The sequence below is a fragment of the Lutra lutra genome, chromosome 3, assembly GCF_902655055.1.
Source record: "Lutra lutra chromosome 3, mLutLut1.2, whole genome shotgun sequence".
NCBI classification, from domain to species: Eukaryota; Metazoa; Chordata; class Mammalia; order Carnivora; family Mustelidae; genus Lutra; species Lutra lutra.
In genome coordinates, this window is record NC_062280.1 from 46592523 (window position 1) to 46612402 (window position 19880).

Sequence of the window (19880 nt, forward strand, 5' to 3'; positions counted from 1 at the left end):
TGCCAGGCTCCAATGAGAGTGACTCCTCATAAGCTCCCGTCCCCTTCTCACTGGCTTCTTCCTCTTTTCTTTGAGGCCCATGTTTGATCATGCACTGGGGTTTGCGTGGGAGATGAAGCTGTTGTGGTGACACTCACGTCTCTGCTGGGGAGGCGAGTGGATGCGGATATGGAGTGACAAGGCAGTATAGCTGCAGACAGGGTTCAGGACCTGCACCCTGAAATATGGCACCTTGGCCTGAGAGGGAGTTGGAGAAACTGGCAGAAGCAGGAAGGTCGCCCTGACCCCACATCCCCTGCAGCAGGTCACCCCCTTGACGCGAGGGCCCCTCCCTCCCCCCGGAGCCCTAGCCTCTGAAGACAAAGGATCTGGACACCAGGCCTTGCTCAGCAGCCCAGGTCCCACACCTGCACTTACTCACCGTGCAGCTCCCCCGTCCGCCCTTCACCAAATCTCACAGGAAAACGCTCGCTCAGCGGCCTCGGCACACCTTCCGTTCCTGGGAAAGGGCCCCGAGGTCTATAGTCGGCACGGCGGCAAGCTCCCTCCTATTAACTGGCCTGAGGCTTTATTCTTCAGGCCCAGCCAGGGCTGGGAGGGTGGAGGAGGACTGGCCTCTCTGCATCTTTAGGTGGGGGGCCAGGGGGAGCCAGGCCTCTCAGAGCAGGTGCTGCTCACCCTGAGCTCTCAGCATGGTGATGAGGAGGCCCCTGGGAAACCAGGGAACGGTGTTTCTGTCAGAGGGAACAGCAGGTGCAAAAACCAGACGGTGAGCGTGGCCAGTTCACAGACAGGAGGAAGGCCGCTGGGCTGGCGGCAGGTGCTGCGCCTGAGGCTCGGGTTTCTGGCCCAGGACACCCGCTGTTGGTCAGGTAGGAAGAGCAGGAGAGGGCCACGTAGGGGCACGTCGTCGGGGATTTCCTGGGGGTATATGGGGTGCTGGCTGGATATCCTTGTGGCTACACAAATCTGAGGTTGAGCGATGAGGGCTGGGCTGACAAAGAAATTTCTGGAAAGGAATTGTTCCAGGGCGCAGCTATGCCCTGAGGGAGACATGTCTGTCCTCCCATGTCAGCACGGGGCCAGGTCTGCCCCCACGGCCAGCACAGCAGACTCAGCCTTAAAGTCCCAGTGAGAGGTTTTGAACGGAGGACCAACTTCAGAAGACTTACTGTCTGCTCTAGGATCCACACCAAACCTATCATGTCCTTTATAGAAAGAGCAGGGATGACAGCTGCCAGGAGAGGGCCCCCAGCATCCTGTCCTGAAGGCCACCTCTCTGCACGCTGGCTGGGCACCCCACACCTGTCGCCCAGCCAGGCAGCCCCAGGGCCTGCAGCCCAGAAGGAGGGCTCCTGGGATCCTTGAAGCCAGCAGTCCCCCCAACCCCCAGGGCAGCCCGGCAGAGCTCCAAGCCTCTGACCCTCATCCCCGCACAGCGAGGCGCCCGAGAGTTTGTGCTGATCACTCGGAGTCGTAACTGATCACTAGTGAGTTGGCCAATTCACACCAGATCGATCAGTTATATAAAATACTGTGTTTATTTACAAATTCAGGACCCTTTAAAGCATGCTCTTCTTCTGTACTTTGGACAATGGCTGCATTTTCTTGTTAAATAAACTTTCATCTTGGAATAATTTTAGATGTCAAGACAAGTTGTGAAGAGAGCGTGGAGGTCCCACAGACCTTCCCCCAGTGGCTGCAAGGCCGCGTCTCACACGGGGAGCACACGCTTATCGGACCTCTGAGACTGACTTGGAGCATCCCTGCCCACTAGACCCCAGCCCCCACTTGGGTTTCATCTAGTTTTCCTCTGCGTCCTCCTCCTGTTCCAGGCCCGCGATGCTTGGACAACGGCTGCACAGGGTCGGCAAGGCCAGGTGGGGCAGGCGAGGGGATCCTGGGTTCTCTCCTTGTGGGCCTCCTCTCCGCGGCTCTGGTGACAGAAGGCTTTCACCCGGAGGCCTCTCGGGAAGATGGCAGAGAGCACGGGGCCGATTTGCCTGCCCCAAAGGGCTCTCCTACCAGCAGATGGCCGGCAGGGGACCTGAGCTGGCCTGGGGGTAGGGGTCCTCAGCTCTGCACAGTCTGTGTGACGCGGCTGTGGGCCGCTGCGTGTGACGTTAGAACGAGGCCCCACAGGACCTGCAGCTGGGCGCTTGCCGCGGTTGCCCTAGGTTTGGGGACCGTTTGTGGAGCACCCGCGAGCCACCATGCAGAGGGGTCCTGCTCAGCCCCTGCCCTGGATCAGGTATGTGGATATCTGTGGCAGGGGGTGGCGTGTGCACACACTTGTGCATGCACACACACCTGCACACACATGTACACACACACACACACACACGGCCATCATGCTCTAAAAATCACAGCAAAATGAACCGGGCTTCAGCATGGACAGCGTTGGGTCCTACCTGCAGGTTCCAGAAGCCTCACTGTGAATGCCTGCACCTGCCTGCTGGGGAAGGGGTGGCTTCTCCCCTCACCCAGTGACTCGCAGGCTGGCCACGGTGACCGGCCATGGCTCGAACACACTCTGGAGAATCAAGCTGCCTGAGCAGCCGGGGGGAATGGTTGTGGCCTTTTCTGCTGGAGCATGAGGACTCCAGGGTCCAATTACCCCCGCCACACTGACAATGTTATCTACACCACCAATTAGCTGGGTCCCCGTGCCTCTGGGGCTGTCTGCCCCCCAACACCCCAGGCTGAGGGCCCCTGGGTAAGTGTGTGGACCCATGCCCCATGGCCCCTGGTCGGCTGCATCTGCAAATACCTTGGTGGTGATGTCCTGCTTCCCTACCTGCAGAGCCACTGTCCCTGGGTCAGCCCTGGATCTCACACTCAGAGAGGCTCCGGCTCATGTGTCTGCATGGAGAGGAGCCTATTCTCTGCGAGAGGGTGGTGGGAGGGGGAGAGTGGGCTGCCACTGTAGTGGGAGGGGTGGGGGCCAGAGCCAATGGCTGGCCGTGCTGTCCCCGTCCCTGGATGGGCCCCACCACTGTCACAGAAGCCGGTAGAACACAAGGCGGGTCTCAGCCCCCAGCTCAGAACCTCTGCCCACCCACACACGCCAGGGAAGGACTTGTTAGATGGGGACGCCCTGTGCCTCACTTCTGACCCGCCTATCCTTTCCGCTCTAATCCCACCCAGTCCCCACTCCTCTGACCATCCTGACCCCTGCCCCCCACCCCCAGCTGCCCAGGACAGGCCTGCCCGCTACCCCCCACCCCCAGCTGCCCAGTTACCTGCACACTGCTTCTGTTTGCAGTGTTCTTTCAGATGTGAACCCAAAATTCCTGATCCCTTAACCCAAACACCCCAAATCCCAAATGCTATCACTGTCCTGAGCCCTGGGCAGGCCCCTTGCTCCCTTGGCCTGAGTGTGACTGCTTGGGCCTTGGACCCCAGTCCTGCTCATGTTGTAGGATTTCCCTGTAATGTGAGGCTTCCAGATGGTCCCCACATCAGTGTGGCCCCAAGCAAACATCCGCTTCCCTCCAGACGAGCTCCCCGTCCTCTGCCCTCCTTCAGAAGCTCTTTTTTTCATTTGGTCACCTGGAATCTGGAAGCCCTCTTGGAGCCCCCCAGAAGGTTCTCGAAGAGTCTGCAGACCACACCACGGCACCCAGCCATCCAAGTATTATCACCCCTCCCGGGGATCTCCAGCGACCTCCAACACAGCCCTCTGCCTCACCGGCCCCACCATCCCCACCCTTGCCCTTGGTCTATCTGCCACTTGCCACAGCCTGTGAGCTCATAGCATTGCCCCCACCTGCCCTGTGAGTGTCCCCCCATGAGCCCAGGGCACCAGCCACCCCAGCCTCTCTGAGCTCTCCGTGCACTGTGCAGCCCCTGCCTCTGGCCTTGGTAACCCAGGGCTGCCCAGCATGCCTGGGCCTTGTCCATCCTCCACCTTTAACAGCCCTGCTCCTGTTTCCAGCCCCGCGGGGCCCCCTATAGCCCCTCCCTGTGCCCCCACCATGGGCTGATCACCCTCTTCCCTCTGGCTGTGGAGCTCCAGTCACCCCCAGTGTGGCCGCACCTGCCTTGCCTCTCTGGGCACCGAGGACTCCCACAGGTGGCGAGTCTCCATCCTCTGTCCCTCCAACATGGATCTCAGGCCTGATGCAGGCAGGTGGGCAGCTGGGAACAGACCAGGCCGCTGAACCAACAAAGAAGCAAGCAAGATGGAGAGCGGCATGGCCACCTGTGAGACAGACTCCAGGACGCAGCCTCTGCCCCCCATTGGTATGAACACGATGACTTACAGAATTCCTAATAACGACCAGCAGATGACAAAGGACCTATGTACATCATTACCATTGTGGGGCATCAGGAGTGGTGGCAGCTATAGACCCTTGGGGGAAATGGCAAGGGGGTCCAGAGCCCAAGCACTCCCCACCCCGTCAGAGAGAAGTATTCTGTGCCCGAGCAGCCCCCAAGCCCTGGGGTTGTCCGCTGGTCTCCACGGCCCCCTCCATTCTCCACATGTCCCCAAACCCTGCCCTGTTGTGGGGGTGTCTGCCCTCATGTTTTCTTAATTGCTCCCAGTTGTCCAACAGATTGGCTTTTGAACTCGGGAAACAATCAGAGTCATCTGGAGAACTGTCTAATGTTTTAAGGGTCTGAGCACATGCTGAGCTGAATCCCTGAGGTTCTGATCCAGGGGTCCCCAGGTTGGGCCCTGGCATGCCCGCCCCCATAGAACACTCATTCGAAGGGTGCTAGGTCCTAGTCATGGCCTTTGGGCAGGGCTCCCAGAAGGAGGAGGCTGGGGTCTTGAGAGAGCTCCAGAATGTTCCCTGCAGACAAGAAGGTCCTTTTTGTACCTCGGGACATTAACTTGACAAATGTTTGTGGACTGCCCAACAGGCACTGGGCTGAGCTGCGAGGGTTCCTAGACGCCGCAGTCCTGCCTGCCTGGGCATCTGCGATTATTACAGGTCACCCAAGATCATGTCTTATTCTTTGAGCAGCTGATGGGTGAGGGGTAAGTTCTTATGCACTGGTGGCCAGCCCAGGATGTGGCTTGCTTGAGGCCATGTTGGGGACACTTGGAGACATTTGGGGCTCATTTCACCAGGTAGTTTAAGAGTTAACTCTTTAAAATATTGCAATTATTTAGGAGTTTAATACTTCAGATGACCTAGTGTATTTTGTTTTTTCCTGAAATGTGCAGAGCAATTTTAAGGATGAGAAAAAATCACGAGTTCCACTTTGCTCAGATACAAAATGAAGACACTAGGGGCCTAAGTAGACCACCACCTATGATACTGACATCCTCCATGAGCTAAGGGAGAAACATAGAGGTGGGAATAATCTTTACAATGATGGAAGGAATTTCCATTATTACAAATTAAATGGCCCCATCAGAGAGGATATGTATTTTCAGATTATGTTCTAGAAGAGTAAAATGCCAAGGCGTGCCCTCCTACACTGGAATTTGACCAAAGCCCAGAGCCTTTTTCAAGGCGGCCTTAAATTCTTTGTTCCGAAGACAGTAGATCAGTGGGTTGATGATTGGGGTGAGAACAGTGTACAGAACAGAAATGAGCTTGTTGGAGCTCCGGGAATCGATGGCCCGGGGCCGGACATACATGAAAAGCAAGGCCGTATAGAAGATGGTGACCACGGTGAGGTGGGAGGCACAAGTGGAGAAGGCCTTCCAGCGGCCAGTGGCAGAAGGGATGCGCAGGACAGCCATGGAGATGTGCCCATAGGAGAGCACAGTGGCCACAAGGGGAAACACCAGGATGATGAAGGCCAAGATGAAGTCCACCAGCTCTGCCGTCGAGAAGTCTGTGCAGGCCAGTTTGAGGATGGGGGAAATGTCACAGAAGAAGTGGTTCAGGACATTAGAGCCACAGAATGTGGCACTGGAGATGAAGTACACCTTGATGGCGGAGATGGAGAAGCCACTCACAAAGGAGAAGACCACCAGCTGCACGCAGAGCTCCCAGGTCATGATGACCTGGTAGCGCAGGGGATGGCAGATGGCCACGTAGCGATCGTAGGCCATGGAGGCCAGGAGCACACACTCAGTGCACACCAAGGAGCTGAAGAAGTACAGCTGGGTCATGCAGCCAATAAAAGAGATATGTTTCTGCTGTAGGAGGAAACCACCCAGCATCTTGGGGATGATGTCAGAGATGTACCAGATTTCCAGGGAAGACATAATGCCCAGAAAGTAGTACATGGGCCTGTGGAGGGAGGAGCTGGTCTGGACAGTGAGGATGATGGCCAAGTTCTCCACCAGCACGAAGAGGTAGGTGAGCAGGAAGAGGAGGAAGAGCACGTACTGCAGCCAAGGGGCCGTGGGGAAGCCCAGTAGGATGAACACGCTGACCTTGGTGACATTCTCTCCCCTCATCCTTGTGTGCTGGGAGCCTGCAAAACACCGTCATTCCAGAGTTAGGGGCTGTGGGGCCTTGGGGGAGAAGGCCAAGCTCACCCTGCAGGAGAGTTTTGACCCAGAGATTGGACGCATGATTCCATGAGCAGCAGAGGGAGCAGAAATTGTCCCCAAGTGAAGCTTTTCCCATCAGGAGTTTCCCAGTGCCTGTGGGGCAGGTCACACTAAGAATAGGGGCTCTGGGAATGCCTGCCAAATCCTCCCCGACATATCCCATGATGGTCCTATTTTCCTACAAGCTGGAGGTCTCCTAAGATTCTAAAGACAATAAGCTCTCTGCAGCCAGCCTTGCTTGGGCCTTTCGGTAGTCATCTGGCAAGCTCTTTCTAAATCAGTGGATACTGACTCTTCTGCCTGGTTTCAGAGTTGATTTTGTAAGAGGAAGGGATAGCAGCGGGGCTCATGGGGGTGGGATATGGTGTCCCAGTTTAGCCAGACCCTGGACCCAGACACACTCACAGGGCTGGGGTTTTGGGGAGCAGCAGCAATCTCCCAGGCCAAGGAGGAAGAGCGGTCACATACATATCTTTGTGCCATCTCAAAACCCCTGAAAATATGACAAAGGAGTAAAATGATAAAAACCCAGGGGCGCCTGGGTGGCTCAGCTGGTTAAGTGTCTGCCTTCAGCTCAGGTCGTGATCCTGGGGTCCTGGGACAGAGTCTGGAGTCTGGTATGTATGGGGTTCCCCACAGAGCCTGCTTCTTCCTCTGCCCCTCCTCTGCTTGTGCATGCTTGACCTCTCCCTCTCTCTCAAATAAATTTAAAAAAAATCTTTAAAAAAAGATAAAAAAAACATAACATCAAAATATCAAAAGAGACCAAGAGGGGGGATATCAGCAAGGGAAGGACTTTGAACCAATTCTGGGGGAAAGAAAGCAGATGGCAGAAAGGTGGCTGGGGCAGCAAGATCAGAGAAGTCTACTATCAAAAAGGGGACTTACAGACAAATACCCCGGATGAACACAGATGCCAAAATATTCAACAAGATCCTAGCCAAGAGGATCCAACAATACATTAAAAGGATTATCCACCAAGACCAGGTGGAATTTATTCCTGGGGTGCAAGAGTGGTTCAACATTTGCAAATCAATCAACATGATAGGTCACATTAATAAAAGAAAAGACAATAACCATATGATCCTCTCAATTGATGCAGAGAAAGCATTTGACAAAATACAGCATCCTTTCCTGATTGAAGCTATTCAAAGTACAGGGATAGTGGGAACATACCTTAATATCATAAAACCCATCTCTAAAAAGTCCACAGAAAATCTTATTCTCAATGGGGAAAAACTGGGAGCTTTTCCCTTAAGGTTAGGAACACGACAAGGATGCCCACTCTCACCATTTCTGTTCAACATAGTACTAGAAGTCCTAGCCTCAGCAATCAGACAACAAAAAGAAATAAAAAGCATTCAAATTGGCAAAGAAGAAGTCAAACTCTCTTTTAGCAGATGATATGGTATCTTATGTGGAAAACCCAAAAGGCTCCATCCTAAGTTATTAGAACTCATACAGCAATTCAGGAACATGGCAGGATACAAAATCAATGCACAGAAATCAGTTGCATTTCTATACACTAACAATGTGATTGAAGAAAGAGAAATTAAGGAATCAATCCCATTTATAATAGCACCAAAAATCATAAGATACCTAGAAATAAACCTAACCAAAGAGAGAGAGAGAGAGAGGATCTATACTCTAGAAACAACAGAACACTTACTAAAGACATTGAGGAAGACACAAAGAGATGGAAAAACATTCCATGCTCATTGATTGGAAGAACAAATATTGTTAACATGTCTATGCTGCCCAGAGCAATCTACACATTCAATGCAATCCCTATCAAAATATCATTGGCATTTTTTGCAGAGCAGGAACAAACAATCCTAAAACATTTATGGAACCAAAAAAGACCCCAAATCACCAGGGGAATATTGAAAAAGAAAACCAAAGCTAGAGGCTTCATAACGCTTGACTTCAAGCTCTATTACAAAGCCATCATCATCAAGACAGTATGGTATTGGCACAAAAAGAGACACATAGACCAATGGAACAGAATAGAAACCCCAGTAATGGGCCCTCAACTCTATGGCCAACCAACTTTGACAAAGCAGGAAAGAACCCCCCAAGGAAAAAAGATAGTCTCTTCAATAAATGGTGCTGGGAAAATTGGACAGCCACAGGTAGAAGAATGAAACTAGACCATTCTCTTATACCACACACAAAGATAAACTCCAAATGGACGAAAGACCTAAAAAATCCACCAAAATCCTAGAGGAGAACACAAATAACCTCTTTGACCTCAGCCACTGCAACTTCTTTTAAGACACATCTCTAAAGGCAAGGGAAACAAAAGTCAAAATGAAATTTTGGGACTTCATCAAGATAAAAAGCTTTGTATGACAAAGGAAGCAGTCAACAAAGCTAAAAGGTATCCTATAGAATGGTAGAAGATATTTGCAAATGATATAGCAGATAAAGGGCTGGTATCCAAGATCTATAAAGAACTTCTCAAAAACAACACCCAAATAACAAATAATCCAGTCAAGAAATGGGCAAAAGACATGAACAGACACCTCTTCAAAGAAGACATACAAATGGCTAACAGACACATGAAAAAATGTTCATCATCACTAGCCATCAGGGAGATTAAAATCAAAACCACATGGAGATACCACCTTACACCAGTTAGAATGGCCAAAATTAATAAGATAGGAAACAACATGTGTTGGAGAGGATGTGGAGAAAGGTGAACCCTCTTACACTGTTGGTGCAGTGTAACCCTCTTACAAGTTGGTGCAGCCACTTTGGAAAACAGTGTGGAGATTCCTTGAGAAATTAAAAATAGAGCTTCCCTATGACCCTGCAATTGCACTATTGGGTATTTACCCCAAAGATACAGATGTAATGAAAAGAAGGGCCACCTGTACCCCAATGTTCATAGCAGCAATGGCCACAGTCACCAAACTGTGGAAAGAACCAAGATGCCCTTCCATAGACAAATGGATAAAGAAGATATGGTCCATATATACAATGGAGGATTACACCTCCATCAGAAAGGATGAATATCCAACTTCTGTACCAACATGGACAGGACTGGAGGATATTATGCTGAGTGAAATAAGTCAAGCAGAGACAACTATCATATGGTTTAATTCATATGTGGAACATAAGGAATAGCACAGAGGACCACAAGGGAAGGCAGGGAAAACTGAATGGGAAGAAATCAGAGAGGGAGACAAACCATGAGAGACTCTAGACTCCGGGAACCAAACTGAGGGTAACAGAGGGGGGGGGTGGGAGGATGGGGTAATAGGATGATAGACATTAAGGAGAGCCCATGTTGGGATGAACACTGGGTGTTATATGCAACTGATGAATTGTTGGCTGTTGCAACAAAAACTTATGATGTACTATATGCTGGCTAACTGAACATAATAAAAAGATAACAAATAAAATAAAATAGTTTTAAAAATTTAAAAATTTTTTAAAAAGAGTGGAGAAGTCTAGAATGTTCTCAAGGGCTTGTATTTTCCCCAGCATGTGACAGGTGTGATGGGGAAGGGGGTGAAAACAGGGCTCCTACATGCAGTCTGCTTCCAGAACATCTAGTACCACGCTCCTCATCCTGTGTGTGGGTCCCCAGAGCTGGCATTGATGGGACAAAGGGCCATGTCACCCTCATCACCCTCATCACCCCCATCACCGTCATCACTGACCAAGTATTTTAACATGAAACATGTCCTGTCATCGTCACTGAGGCCCTGGAAAACAAGACCAACATCTTCATGTTCAAATGAAGTTAGACTCAGAGCAAAATGTTTGCAGGCTTGCCCAACATCATGGTAGCACCAGGACACAAACCCAGGCCCTCCAACTCCATGGCTGCAGCTCCTCCTACCAGATAATCCACAAGAGAGGAAACAAACCCATCTGGCTATGGCCAGAAATCTGGAGTTGTTAAGATGGGTAGATGGCCTTGCGGGCTGCCTTCTGACACAACTCTAATAGTCTATACTAACAAAGGTCACAAATGAAGAAAGTATTTTTCAGCAGAACATGCAGACATGTAAGAAAGAAATGCTGGCTACGTACGTTTGTCACATCTGTCTCAGAATACTGCGCCATCCCTGAGAAGAAACCCATCTCTCTACAGGAATGGAATGCTTTCCAAGACACAGAGTTAGATTTTCTAGATATTCTTAGCAGTACATACAGCAGATCTCTACTGGTGTACATAAGGGCACATATGTGGGACAACTGTGTGTGACCATCCCACAGGGAACTTGGCACGCCCATCACCCTGGCGGGAGGCAGGTGCTAGAACACAGTGGTGGACCAAGAGCTTTCTATGGTCTATTTTTGCTATATTTTCCATTTTGTTTCATGTAAGTGTATTATTTATCAAAACAGTGATCCCTTCCTTATTTTTAAATTCTCAAATTCTCCTTTAAAAATAAGATGTTATGTGCTGGATTAAACATTCAGCAGGCAAACATTTCCCTAAACCACAGTTCCACATCTGCACGGAAAACCCATGGACAGACTGGGTCACTGGGCATGTGCCTCTCACGTGGCAAAGCCCTTAAGTGTGGTATCGGGAATAATGACGCAGCAAGAATGTGTGATGAGAATCGTAGCAAAAGCATCTGTCTTCCCAAAAGAGTAGAGAATTGAAAACACAGAAAAGAAAACCTGAAGGGGGTATAATAGAAATACAGCTGACCCTTGAGCAAGGTAGGGTGATGGGCACTGACCCCTGTGCAATCAAAAATCCACATTATAGCTTCTGCCTCCTTAAAAACTTGACCACGGATAGCCCACTGGTGACCGGGAGCCTTCCCGCCACCATCAACAGTCAATGAACATGCATTTTGTATGTCATATGTATTATACACAGTATTCTCACAATAAAGTCAGACAGAGGAAAGAAAATGTGATCAAGAAAATCATACATACATACAGAACTGTAGTGTCTTTATCGAAAAAATCCACATATAAGTGGACTGCTCAGTCCCATCCTGTGTTGCTCAAAGGTCAACTGTGTATTAACGGAATGATCAGGGCATGAATTAGTACAAATTATTAAGAATCTAGATAACTGAATATGAGTCTAACAGATTCTTAGAGAAAAATGTGTAGGAAATACCTGTTCAGCACCTGGCGGGCGGACAGCCTTTCATAATGGTGGTAGTAATGGGCACAGGAGTTGAATTAATGAACTACAATAAGACAGTTTTCTTGTCCATATAGTGGTTAAGCCATAAAGCACACCATAATGGGGTGCAGGATAGAACTGCACAAAGTGAAGGCCCCCAGCCTCGGGCTCACCTCCCTTGTGCCTGGGGTGCTCCCGGCCCACCCATACTCCGGCTGGTTCTGCTCTCAGGCCCCTCACCCCACACCCACCTGCATAGTAGCTCTACTTCCCCTGTTTGCATCTGCTTGTGTTCTTGGTGTCTTCCCACTGCACTTCCTAAGGCAGGAGCTATGTCTCCTCAGTCCCCACTGGGCCGGGCACCAAGCATGATTGCCAATATACAAGATGAGCTCCACGAACCCAAAGGGGAGTCAACGGGATGTGAAGCATGGGAAAAAAGAGTTGCAGACAATAATGTGACTGAGCCAAAGATGCCAAAGGAGATATGGTACCAGCACACAGCTGCTCTCTCTTACCTCTTCTCCTAGACCTCAAGTCCCAGAGAACTTTCCTAGAAAATACAAAAATAGAGGGAAACCCTCATGATGCAGGAAACTAGGGAGGACAGTGGGCTATGCGCCCAGCACCCGTAGGATGTCACCAGACTTCTGGACGTGGAAGAGAAGAAACATTAATGCAGCCAACCTCCCCGCAATTGTGCAGGAGTGCTGTGGCTCAGGGGACACGAGGTGGGAATTTGACCCAAGTTCTCCAACTAGGAGAGCCCGGTGGAGGAAGCTGTATGACTCATGGAGAACTGTTTGTCACTGCAAATAAGCGGGACTTACAGGGGTGCTAGTGGCTGGCCCCAGGCTCAGGAGGTTGTAAAGGGGTAGGTCACCAGCAACCCAAGGGTCCCAGGGGAGACCAATATTGGAACTTCAAGGAAAAAATGCTAAAGGCATCTAGACAGAATAAAATACATTTTATAAAATGGAATATCAGTAGAATTAGCTTTACTTTTCACCAAATCTTTAGAGCCCAGAAAACAACAGAGAAAACTTTACACACTTCTGGGATGGACAGCTGGCCAATCCAGCAGAGGGATGAAGGCTGTGGGCAAGAATACAGTGTCCAGACCCATTACATGAGATGCTCTCCACACAACCTGTTCTGAACATGGGGCTGATCAATGCTTCCTCCATGGGAAACTCAAACATCACAGCCGTCAGCTTCAGAAGGGCAAGTCCCAGCCCAGGCTATCGGCACATGGAGAGGGATGAGGAGGGAGAGTGAACACAACCAACACAGCAATTCTCCAAGTGTTGTCACTATACTTACAGAAGAAAATGGGAATGTCAGTTCTTGTGGCTCGAGAAGATAGATAATGCAAAATAATAATAATGAGAATTCAACGGGAAAAAAAGGAGACAGAAACTGGGTTTATAGACATCAGGGAAAACCCGGGACATGCAATGATTATAATGAGGAAAATCTGTGTCTGTTGCCTCATTTCTCAGAGGAGGACATCAAATGGTTATGTCTTGTTCTTGGAGTTTATAACGAGAGTGACATCAATTCTTAACATTTTTCAAGTAAACAATAGTACCCAAAAGGATGTGGACCCTATAAAGCCTGGAAGGACAACACTAGAATGTAGAAGTAAGGGAAACATCAAGAGAGTGTGTAAATAAGGTGGGACAGTCACAGGAAAAGAAATGCATTGGCCACAACAATAAATGTAAACAGAATAAAATTTGGCAAAAGGAGAAGACTCTCAGCGTGTGAGAGAGATCTACAACAATATGTGTCATTACAGAATATGTGTGGTCTGCAGAATGAAACACTCGGGGAGGGTGACATTACAGGCTTAGCTGGGTGTGTCAGACACACAATAAGAAAGCCTGATTTCAGAATTAATATTGGATCAGGTAACACTCAAGGCCTCAAATGGTCAGTCTACTTTCTGAAACTTCTGGTCCCTGGCACGACCTCCACCCAGTCCACAGTGGCTTTGCTGTGAAGAGAAGCAGCCAGAAGGAAGGAGGCCACAGATAGGCATGTGTCGTTCAGGCCGTGACAAACCCCCATGGCAAGAATGGGTGAGGATGTGGAGTGTCAGAGTAACAGGACTTACAGGCTGATTGGAGGGCTATTAACTCAGTACCTTGAAAAAAGGGAAGTGCCCACAGAAAATCTGGAAAAAATTCTCTGCCACAGCATAAAAAGTCTACCAGATTTCCAAAGTAGACATCACAGATCCCCCAATTTCTTAAAAGCGATGGAACAAAAAAATCTAAACCAGTTAACATCAGACTAAACACAACAGCTAAGCATGTGGAAAAGAAGACAGCTTCTGCTAATGAGTTCCCATGTCTGCAAGGAAATCAGAACCACAGTCACAGACTGGGTAGGATGTGACACAGCAACACTTATGTGTGACTTGACCAGATAGATGTCCATGTGTGGGTCTGTGCTTCTAAAGGCTTTTACTGTTTAGCCAGAAAGGAGGGAAAAAGAAGTAAGTATTCCATTCAAAAAGTCAGAAAATGGGGGCGCCTGGGTGGCTCAGTGGGTTAAACCTCTGCCTTCAGCTCATGTCATGATCCCAGAGTCCTGAGATTGAGTCCCACATAGAGCGCTCTGCTCAGCGGGGAGGTTGCTTCCCCCTCTCTCTCTGCCTGCTGCTCTGCCTACTTGTGATCTCTCTTTCTGTCAAATAAATAAATAATTTATTTTTTAAAGTCAGAAAATGTATTAAGCCAATCTGAGGGCAAACAGAGGAAAGAAAAGGGAAAAAATCTATTTTAATTAGGAGAAAGAATAGGATTTGTCTCTCTTTGATCAATTTGCCTCTATGGATCAGTAGAGGCAACAATGGGCTTAGAGGCAGCCTCAGAGTGGGGAGCAGTAACACAGACAAAGCCCAGCTCATCCAACAAACATGAAAATAGTGAGCATGCAGGCATCATTTTAATGATGAAAGAAGGTACCAGCTACAGACAGAGATTCATCAAGGGATAGGAGAAGGCTCAGCAGCATCTATAAAACACCTACTGTGTGTCCTTGAGTGGCCGTCCTGCAGTGTCACTATCCATGAGCGTCCCTGTGTCCTGAAAGCAGCTGTGGAATGCAAAGCTCAGGGTCTGGGGCAGAGAGATGACTTTCTGAGAGACTGACAAGTAGAAACAGAAAGCCCAGCGTCATCACGATAGAAATCTGGGGGTTGCTGGAGTCTTTGCAAAGGAACCCAGATGCTTCTTCCCCCGCCCATAGCTCCCATTCCCCTGGGGCTGGCTTCCCCATGCTCTCTAAACTATTACAGAGAAGGTGAAGTGCATCTGAGTGCAGATTCCTAACAGCACAGAAACCCTCAGGCACTGCGCAAAAGGAAAGCTACATGCCGACTACATGCCCAGTTTGTTTCACTAGCAAATAGGGCAATATATTAAAAAGGCACCTGTCACCCACCATCTTCATCTATTTCAGGGCTGCACAGAGAGCTCATGGTTAGCAAATCCATTCGAATGATCACAGTGACAGCCTAGCTGATGCTGAAAAGCTTTGACTGAAAACTATGCGAGTGTTTTATACATTTGTCACCTGGGAGAAATCGCTTAGATTAATAGGATAAATAAACACTGACTCAGCCCACAGCCTACAGCATCCCCAGAGCTGAATACAAATGTCCCTCCCATCCTGCTGAGATCAGTACGGAGACAGGTCCTTGTGAAAACATGCTGGGACCCACTACATAAGGGGGTAAAGAAATAGACAAAATTCTCTCCAAAATTCGTTGTTTCTTGCCTTGTTAATTTTTGCCATTCTAACTGGTATAATGTGGAACCCTCTTGTACTGTTGGTGGGAATGCAAGCTAGTGCAGCCACTTTGGAAAAAAGTATGGAGGTTCCTCAAAAAGTTAAAAATAGAGCTACTGTATGACCCTGCAATTGCACTACTGGGTATTTACCCTGAAGATACAGATGTAGTGACAAGAAGGGGCACATGCACCCCCATGTTCATAGCAGCAACAGCCACAATCCCCAAACTGGAAGGAACCAAGATGTCCTTCAACAGATGAATGGATAAAAAAGATATGGTCCATATATACAATAGAATATGACTCAGCCATCAGAAAGGATGAATACCCAACTTTTGTATCAACATGGATGGAACTGGAGGAGATTATGCTGAGTGAAATAAGTCAAGCAGAGAAAGTCAATTATCATATGGTTTCACTTACTTGTGGAGCATAAGGAATAACACGGAGGACATTGGGAGAAGGAGAGAAGGGAGTTGGGGGAAATCAGAGGGGGAGACAAACCATGAGAGACTGTGGACTCCAGGAAACAAACTAAGGGTTTTGGAGCAGAGGGGTGGAGGGTTAGGTGAGCCTGGTGATGGGTATTAAGGAGGGTACGGATTGCATGGACCAGTGGGTGTTATATGTAAACAATGAATCATAGATCACTGCATCAAAAACTAATGATGTACTGTATGGTGACAAACATAACATAATCATAAAAATAAAAAGAAATATACAAAATTATCTTTGTTTCCACATAACCTGGCTTTTAATCTAGAAAGCCCAGAACATTGTTACAATTGATTAAGGGATCTCAAAGTGAGTATTAAAAATGCAGTCATCTTGTATACCAGCAATTATGAATAAGAATGCTCCATGATGAAAAAACATAATATTGCAAGATCAATATCGCCAAACTGACTTCCAAAATTCACTCAATTACTGTTGAAATCTCATCAAACCTTATTTTTCTTAAAAACATGAAGAAATAATTCTTAAAACCATCTGAAAATATGAAGACATAGGAAAAGCCATGAACATTCAGAAAAAAAAGGAGACTAATGAAGGGGACTTCCTATGCTGGATCGAGCATAAAAACGAAGATACTGCTTTAATGAAAGAAATATTAAGAACAGTGACCCATACAGAAACACAATACAGGAACAATAAGAAAGCACTAAAAACGCAGCTGAGGGTATCCGGGCATATAATCATCAAGGTAAGGGTGGATGGCTTAGTAAGTGAGGCTGAGGTGCTGGGCTCCGTATCTGCCCAGAAACACAGCGGGACCTCTTCTCCCTGTTACATCAGGAGCTGAGTTTCTGATGGCTGCTGCATCGGGGGTGTGACTGCCAGTCCTGCAGCCCCGGGCTCCCTTCCCATGGACATAGGGGATGCGAGCACAGACCGGACCCTGCAGGCAGTGTCCACTCATGGGGGGGCCCGCTAGTTAGAACTCAACCCAAGACGATTCCTGACATTTCAGACGTACATCGGGAGTTGGGGGAGAGTCTACTGTGGGCGCAGTGAGAATCTGAGTGACATCTGTACCATTGGGTCCCAGACACCACTGTGCTACCATGTTTTCACTCTGTCCTTCACTTTCTTTCAGAAATCTGGACACTTTCACTGTAACGATCATTTTGGAAAACCAGAACATTCTTGTTGAAGCACAGATTTCTGGCTTCTCTTGAACAACTGGGAGGTCGGGGGCAATGTGGCCCCACCTTGCTGCACACCCACCATGTACAAGACCCTCTGCACTGTGAGTAGCACTGTGGGCAGCACCTGCCAGCCCCTTGGCTGCTGGCCCAGCTGCGGAGCTGCTGCTGCTCGCCCCACTCTCCAGGCACTCTTCTCTCCTTTGCGCTGGCTCTGCTGGAGCTTTGCACCTCTTAGAGGAGAAAAGAAGTCTCCTCTCTCACATAAATGCTCACCTACAGCCATGGTCTGGTCCCCGCCTTCCTCCACCACCAGCTGGCCTCTGTCCCCACACACCCCAGCCTGGCCATCCTGCAGATGCCCGGGACCAACCTGTTGCTAGTTTCCGGGCATGTGTGTCACTCCCCACCGCTTCTGCCCTTGGCAGTGTGGCCCCAGGCTTCTGCTCACACTGTCCACACGGAGTGCAAACACCTGCCTGGTGTCTTTCATGGTTGTGGCTGGATGACTACCCCGGGTCCTCCCTGATTTCCCTGCGGACTCCACTCGGGCATCCAGCCAACGACAGGAGACCTCCCCTGGCCGCAGAGTTCACACCCTTCTTGGGCTCTTCGTCTCAGGAAATGGCACCACCTGTCCAGGCCAGAAACCCAGCTTCTGCTCCCCTCTCCCCTCTTCTCCGCCCGCACAGCTCTGCAGGCATGGAGTCCTGCCCACAGCACTTCCTAAATGTCTCCAGAATCAGTTCTCTTGCCTCCACGCCATGCCCCCCCCCCCCCATCCAGCTTCCATCGTCCCCTCCCTGGATGACTGCCACTGCCTCAGATGGCACTTCTCCAGTCTTTCATTCCTCCCCCTGCTCTGGGGTCTGTATGGCAGAGAATGGCATGTGAGACACTGTCCCCACCACATCCGTCAAGGGTCCTTAGCATAAATGCCATGCCCTGTGCTCCTGTCCCTCGTGAGCCACAGTGTCCTGCCTGGGAGGTCCCCGCTGGTCCTGAGAGCAGCTCGCTCAGTGCCCTATGGCCCCACCCTGGGCTGAACTCAGTCCAGACACAGCTTCTTCCTGAAGGGCTCCCATGAGCCCCTAGCACTGCCACTCAATGCCCCCCAGAAATGGAGAATGCTACAGTGTCTCCCAGGCATCTGCCTCCATTAGCATTTGGGTACAGAGGGGAAAAGCACGCATTAGGAAAGACAGGATGGTGAGGAGCATGGTTTCAGGTGTGCTGGGAGCAGAGGTTTGCGGGGGCCAGGCGTGGGGGCCTCCCACACCAGCCCAGGGTGTCTGAGCCCACGGAGAGACAGGGCAGTATGTCACCTGGGGCTTCCCACTTATTCACGTGCCCAGGATTTCCTAAGCGCCTACTATGCGGCAGTCATGGCATCAAGGCAATGGGGATAAATCAGGAAAGAAATCTGTCTAAGGCTTCAGCCTTTGTGGAAGAGTACGTTCTAGTAGGGGCAGAGAGGACAGACCATAAGTAACACTCACCGTAGAGAAGTAACTGCTTAGCATGGATGAAAGTGCGGGGCGGAGAGTGGTCCAGGTGGCACAGCTGGGGTGCTGGGGGCCCAAGCCAGGGTCACAAGAAGGCGACTCAGAGGCAGAGTCTCGAAGGAGTTGCGTGTTAACCTCGGGGCTGTTGTGGGGACATGGGAGCCATGTCGGGGGCGCATGGAGGGCAGTGTGGGACATGCACAGAGCAAGAATCAGCATTTAAAAAAGAGTCTTCCAGAAGGTAACTTGGGGCAGGTCAGGGACAGTTTGGAGGTACCCTGCTCAGGTTCCCAGGTATGAGCAGCAGCAGAGGGAGGAGCCCACATGGCAGAGAGACCAGACAGGAGGTCTGGGGGCTTCAAGACCAAGAGTGTGCTTCCATCCCTTTCCATGCCCCTCCCCGAATCCTCAGACCAGCAGAGTCCCACCCTGACCTGATGTGCAGGGGTGAGGGCTCTGTCCAGCTGCTAGTTTAGGGGGAAGCTTGGGTTTTGTCCAGGATTTGAGCTCAGCACTGGAGTTCGGCCTTCATTAGAGGCTAGGGCCGGAGCTGCGCAATGTGTCTGCTCAGGGGCACCGGTCCCACCATGACTGGGTCAGGGCCAGGGAACCAGTCCCACTGAAGGGTCGACACTTCCCTGACCCTTTGTCCACCTGGACCATGCAGAGCATTTAAGTGACGCAAGCTTGGTGTTTCTTTGGATCTTTCTGCACTTTCCAATTTTAAGGCAAATGTGCGGTTATTTCTGGCCTTGTCAAAGACGGGGAAATGGAGGCTTAAAGGAGTGAGAGCTGGGAGTGTGGGCAGTGAAGGGAAGAGCGAGCAGGGCGGGGTGAAGGGCAGTGGGGGAGGTGGGCAGGGCAGTCCTCCCCTGAAGCTGGGACCCATCGGCGCCCCTCAGAGGCAAAGGCAGGAGTGGGGTGGTACTCTGGAAGCAGGCCCTGCTGCCGCCCCCGCTTCTCCCACCGGCCAGGCCCCTACTCTGGCTTTGCTGCAAGTTGGGGGCTGGTCTCATTGACACTAGACTGAAAGAGTGGCCCCTACTGAAACGTTCCTCCATGCCCACTTTCAGCAGACTGCCGTCCCTTGCGAGGACAAAGGGGACAAGAGGGGACAGGCAGGTCGGGCCAAGGGATGGGGGGCAGAGAGCAGGCGTCACCGCTTGGGACTGAGAATGTGGGCCGGGCAGACCTGGGTGGTTTCTCCAGGTCCTGGAAGGGGAAGCGGGCACCACTGCAGGGTGTGGACAAAGCAAGCAGATGGTGGAGGAAGTGGGCAGTGGGAGGAGGGGCTGTGCCCCTCGGGGGAGGATTTCAGAGCTCAGAGGGAGAGGAGGACGCTGGAGATACCGGTGA

General features: G+C 50.2%; 1 protein-coding gene across 1 annotated transcript; it reads right to left on the reverse strand.

The window, feature by feature from the left end:
• Nucleotides 1-5428: 5428 nt before the first annotated feature.
• Nucleotides 5429-6367, reverse strand: LOC125095866 (olfactory receptor 6B2-like). The gene has a single exon (XM_047722411.1). The coding sequence runs from the start codon at nt 6365-6367 to the stop codon at nt 5429-5431; it is 939 nt and encodes a 312-aa protein (XP_047578367.1).
• Nucleotides 6368-19880: the final 13513 nt, after the last annotated feature.

Coding starts and splice junctions, on each gene's coding strand:
- LOC125095866 (XM_047722411.1), bottom strand. CDS start 6,367: ATGAGGGGAGAGAATGTCACCAAGGTCAGCGTGTTCATCCTACTGGGC.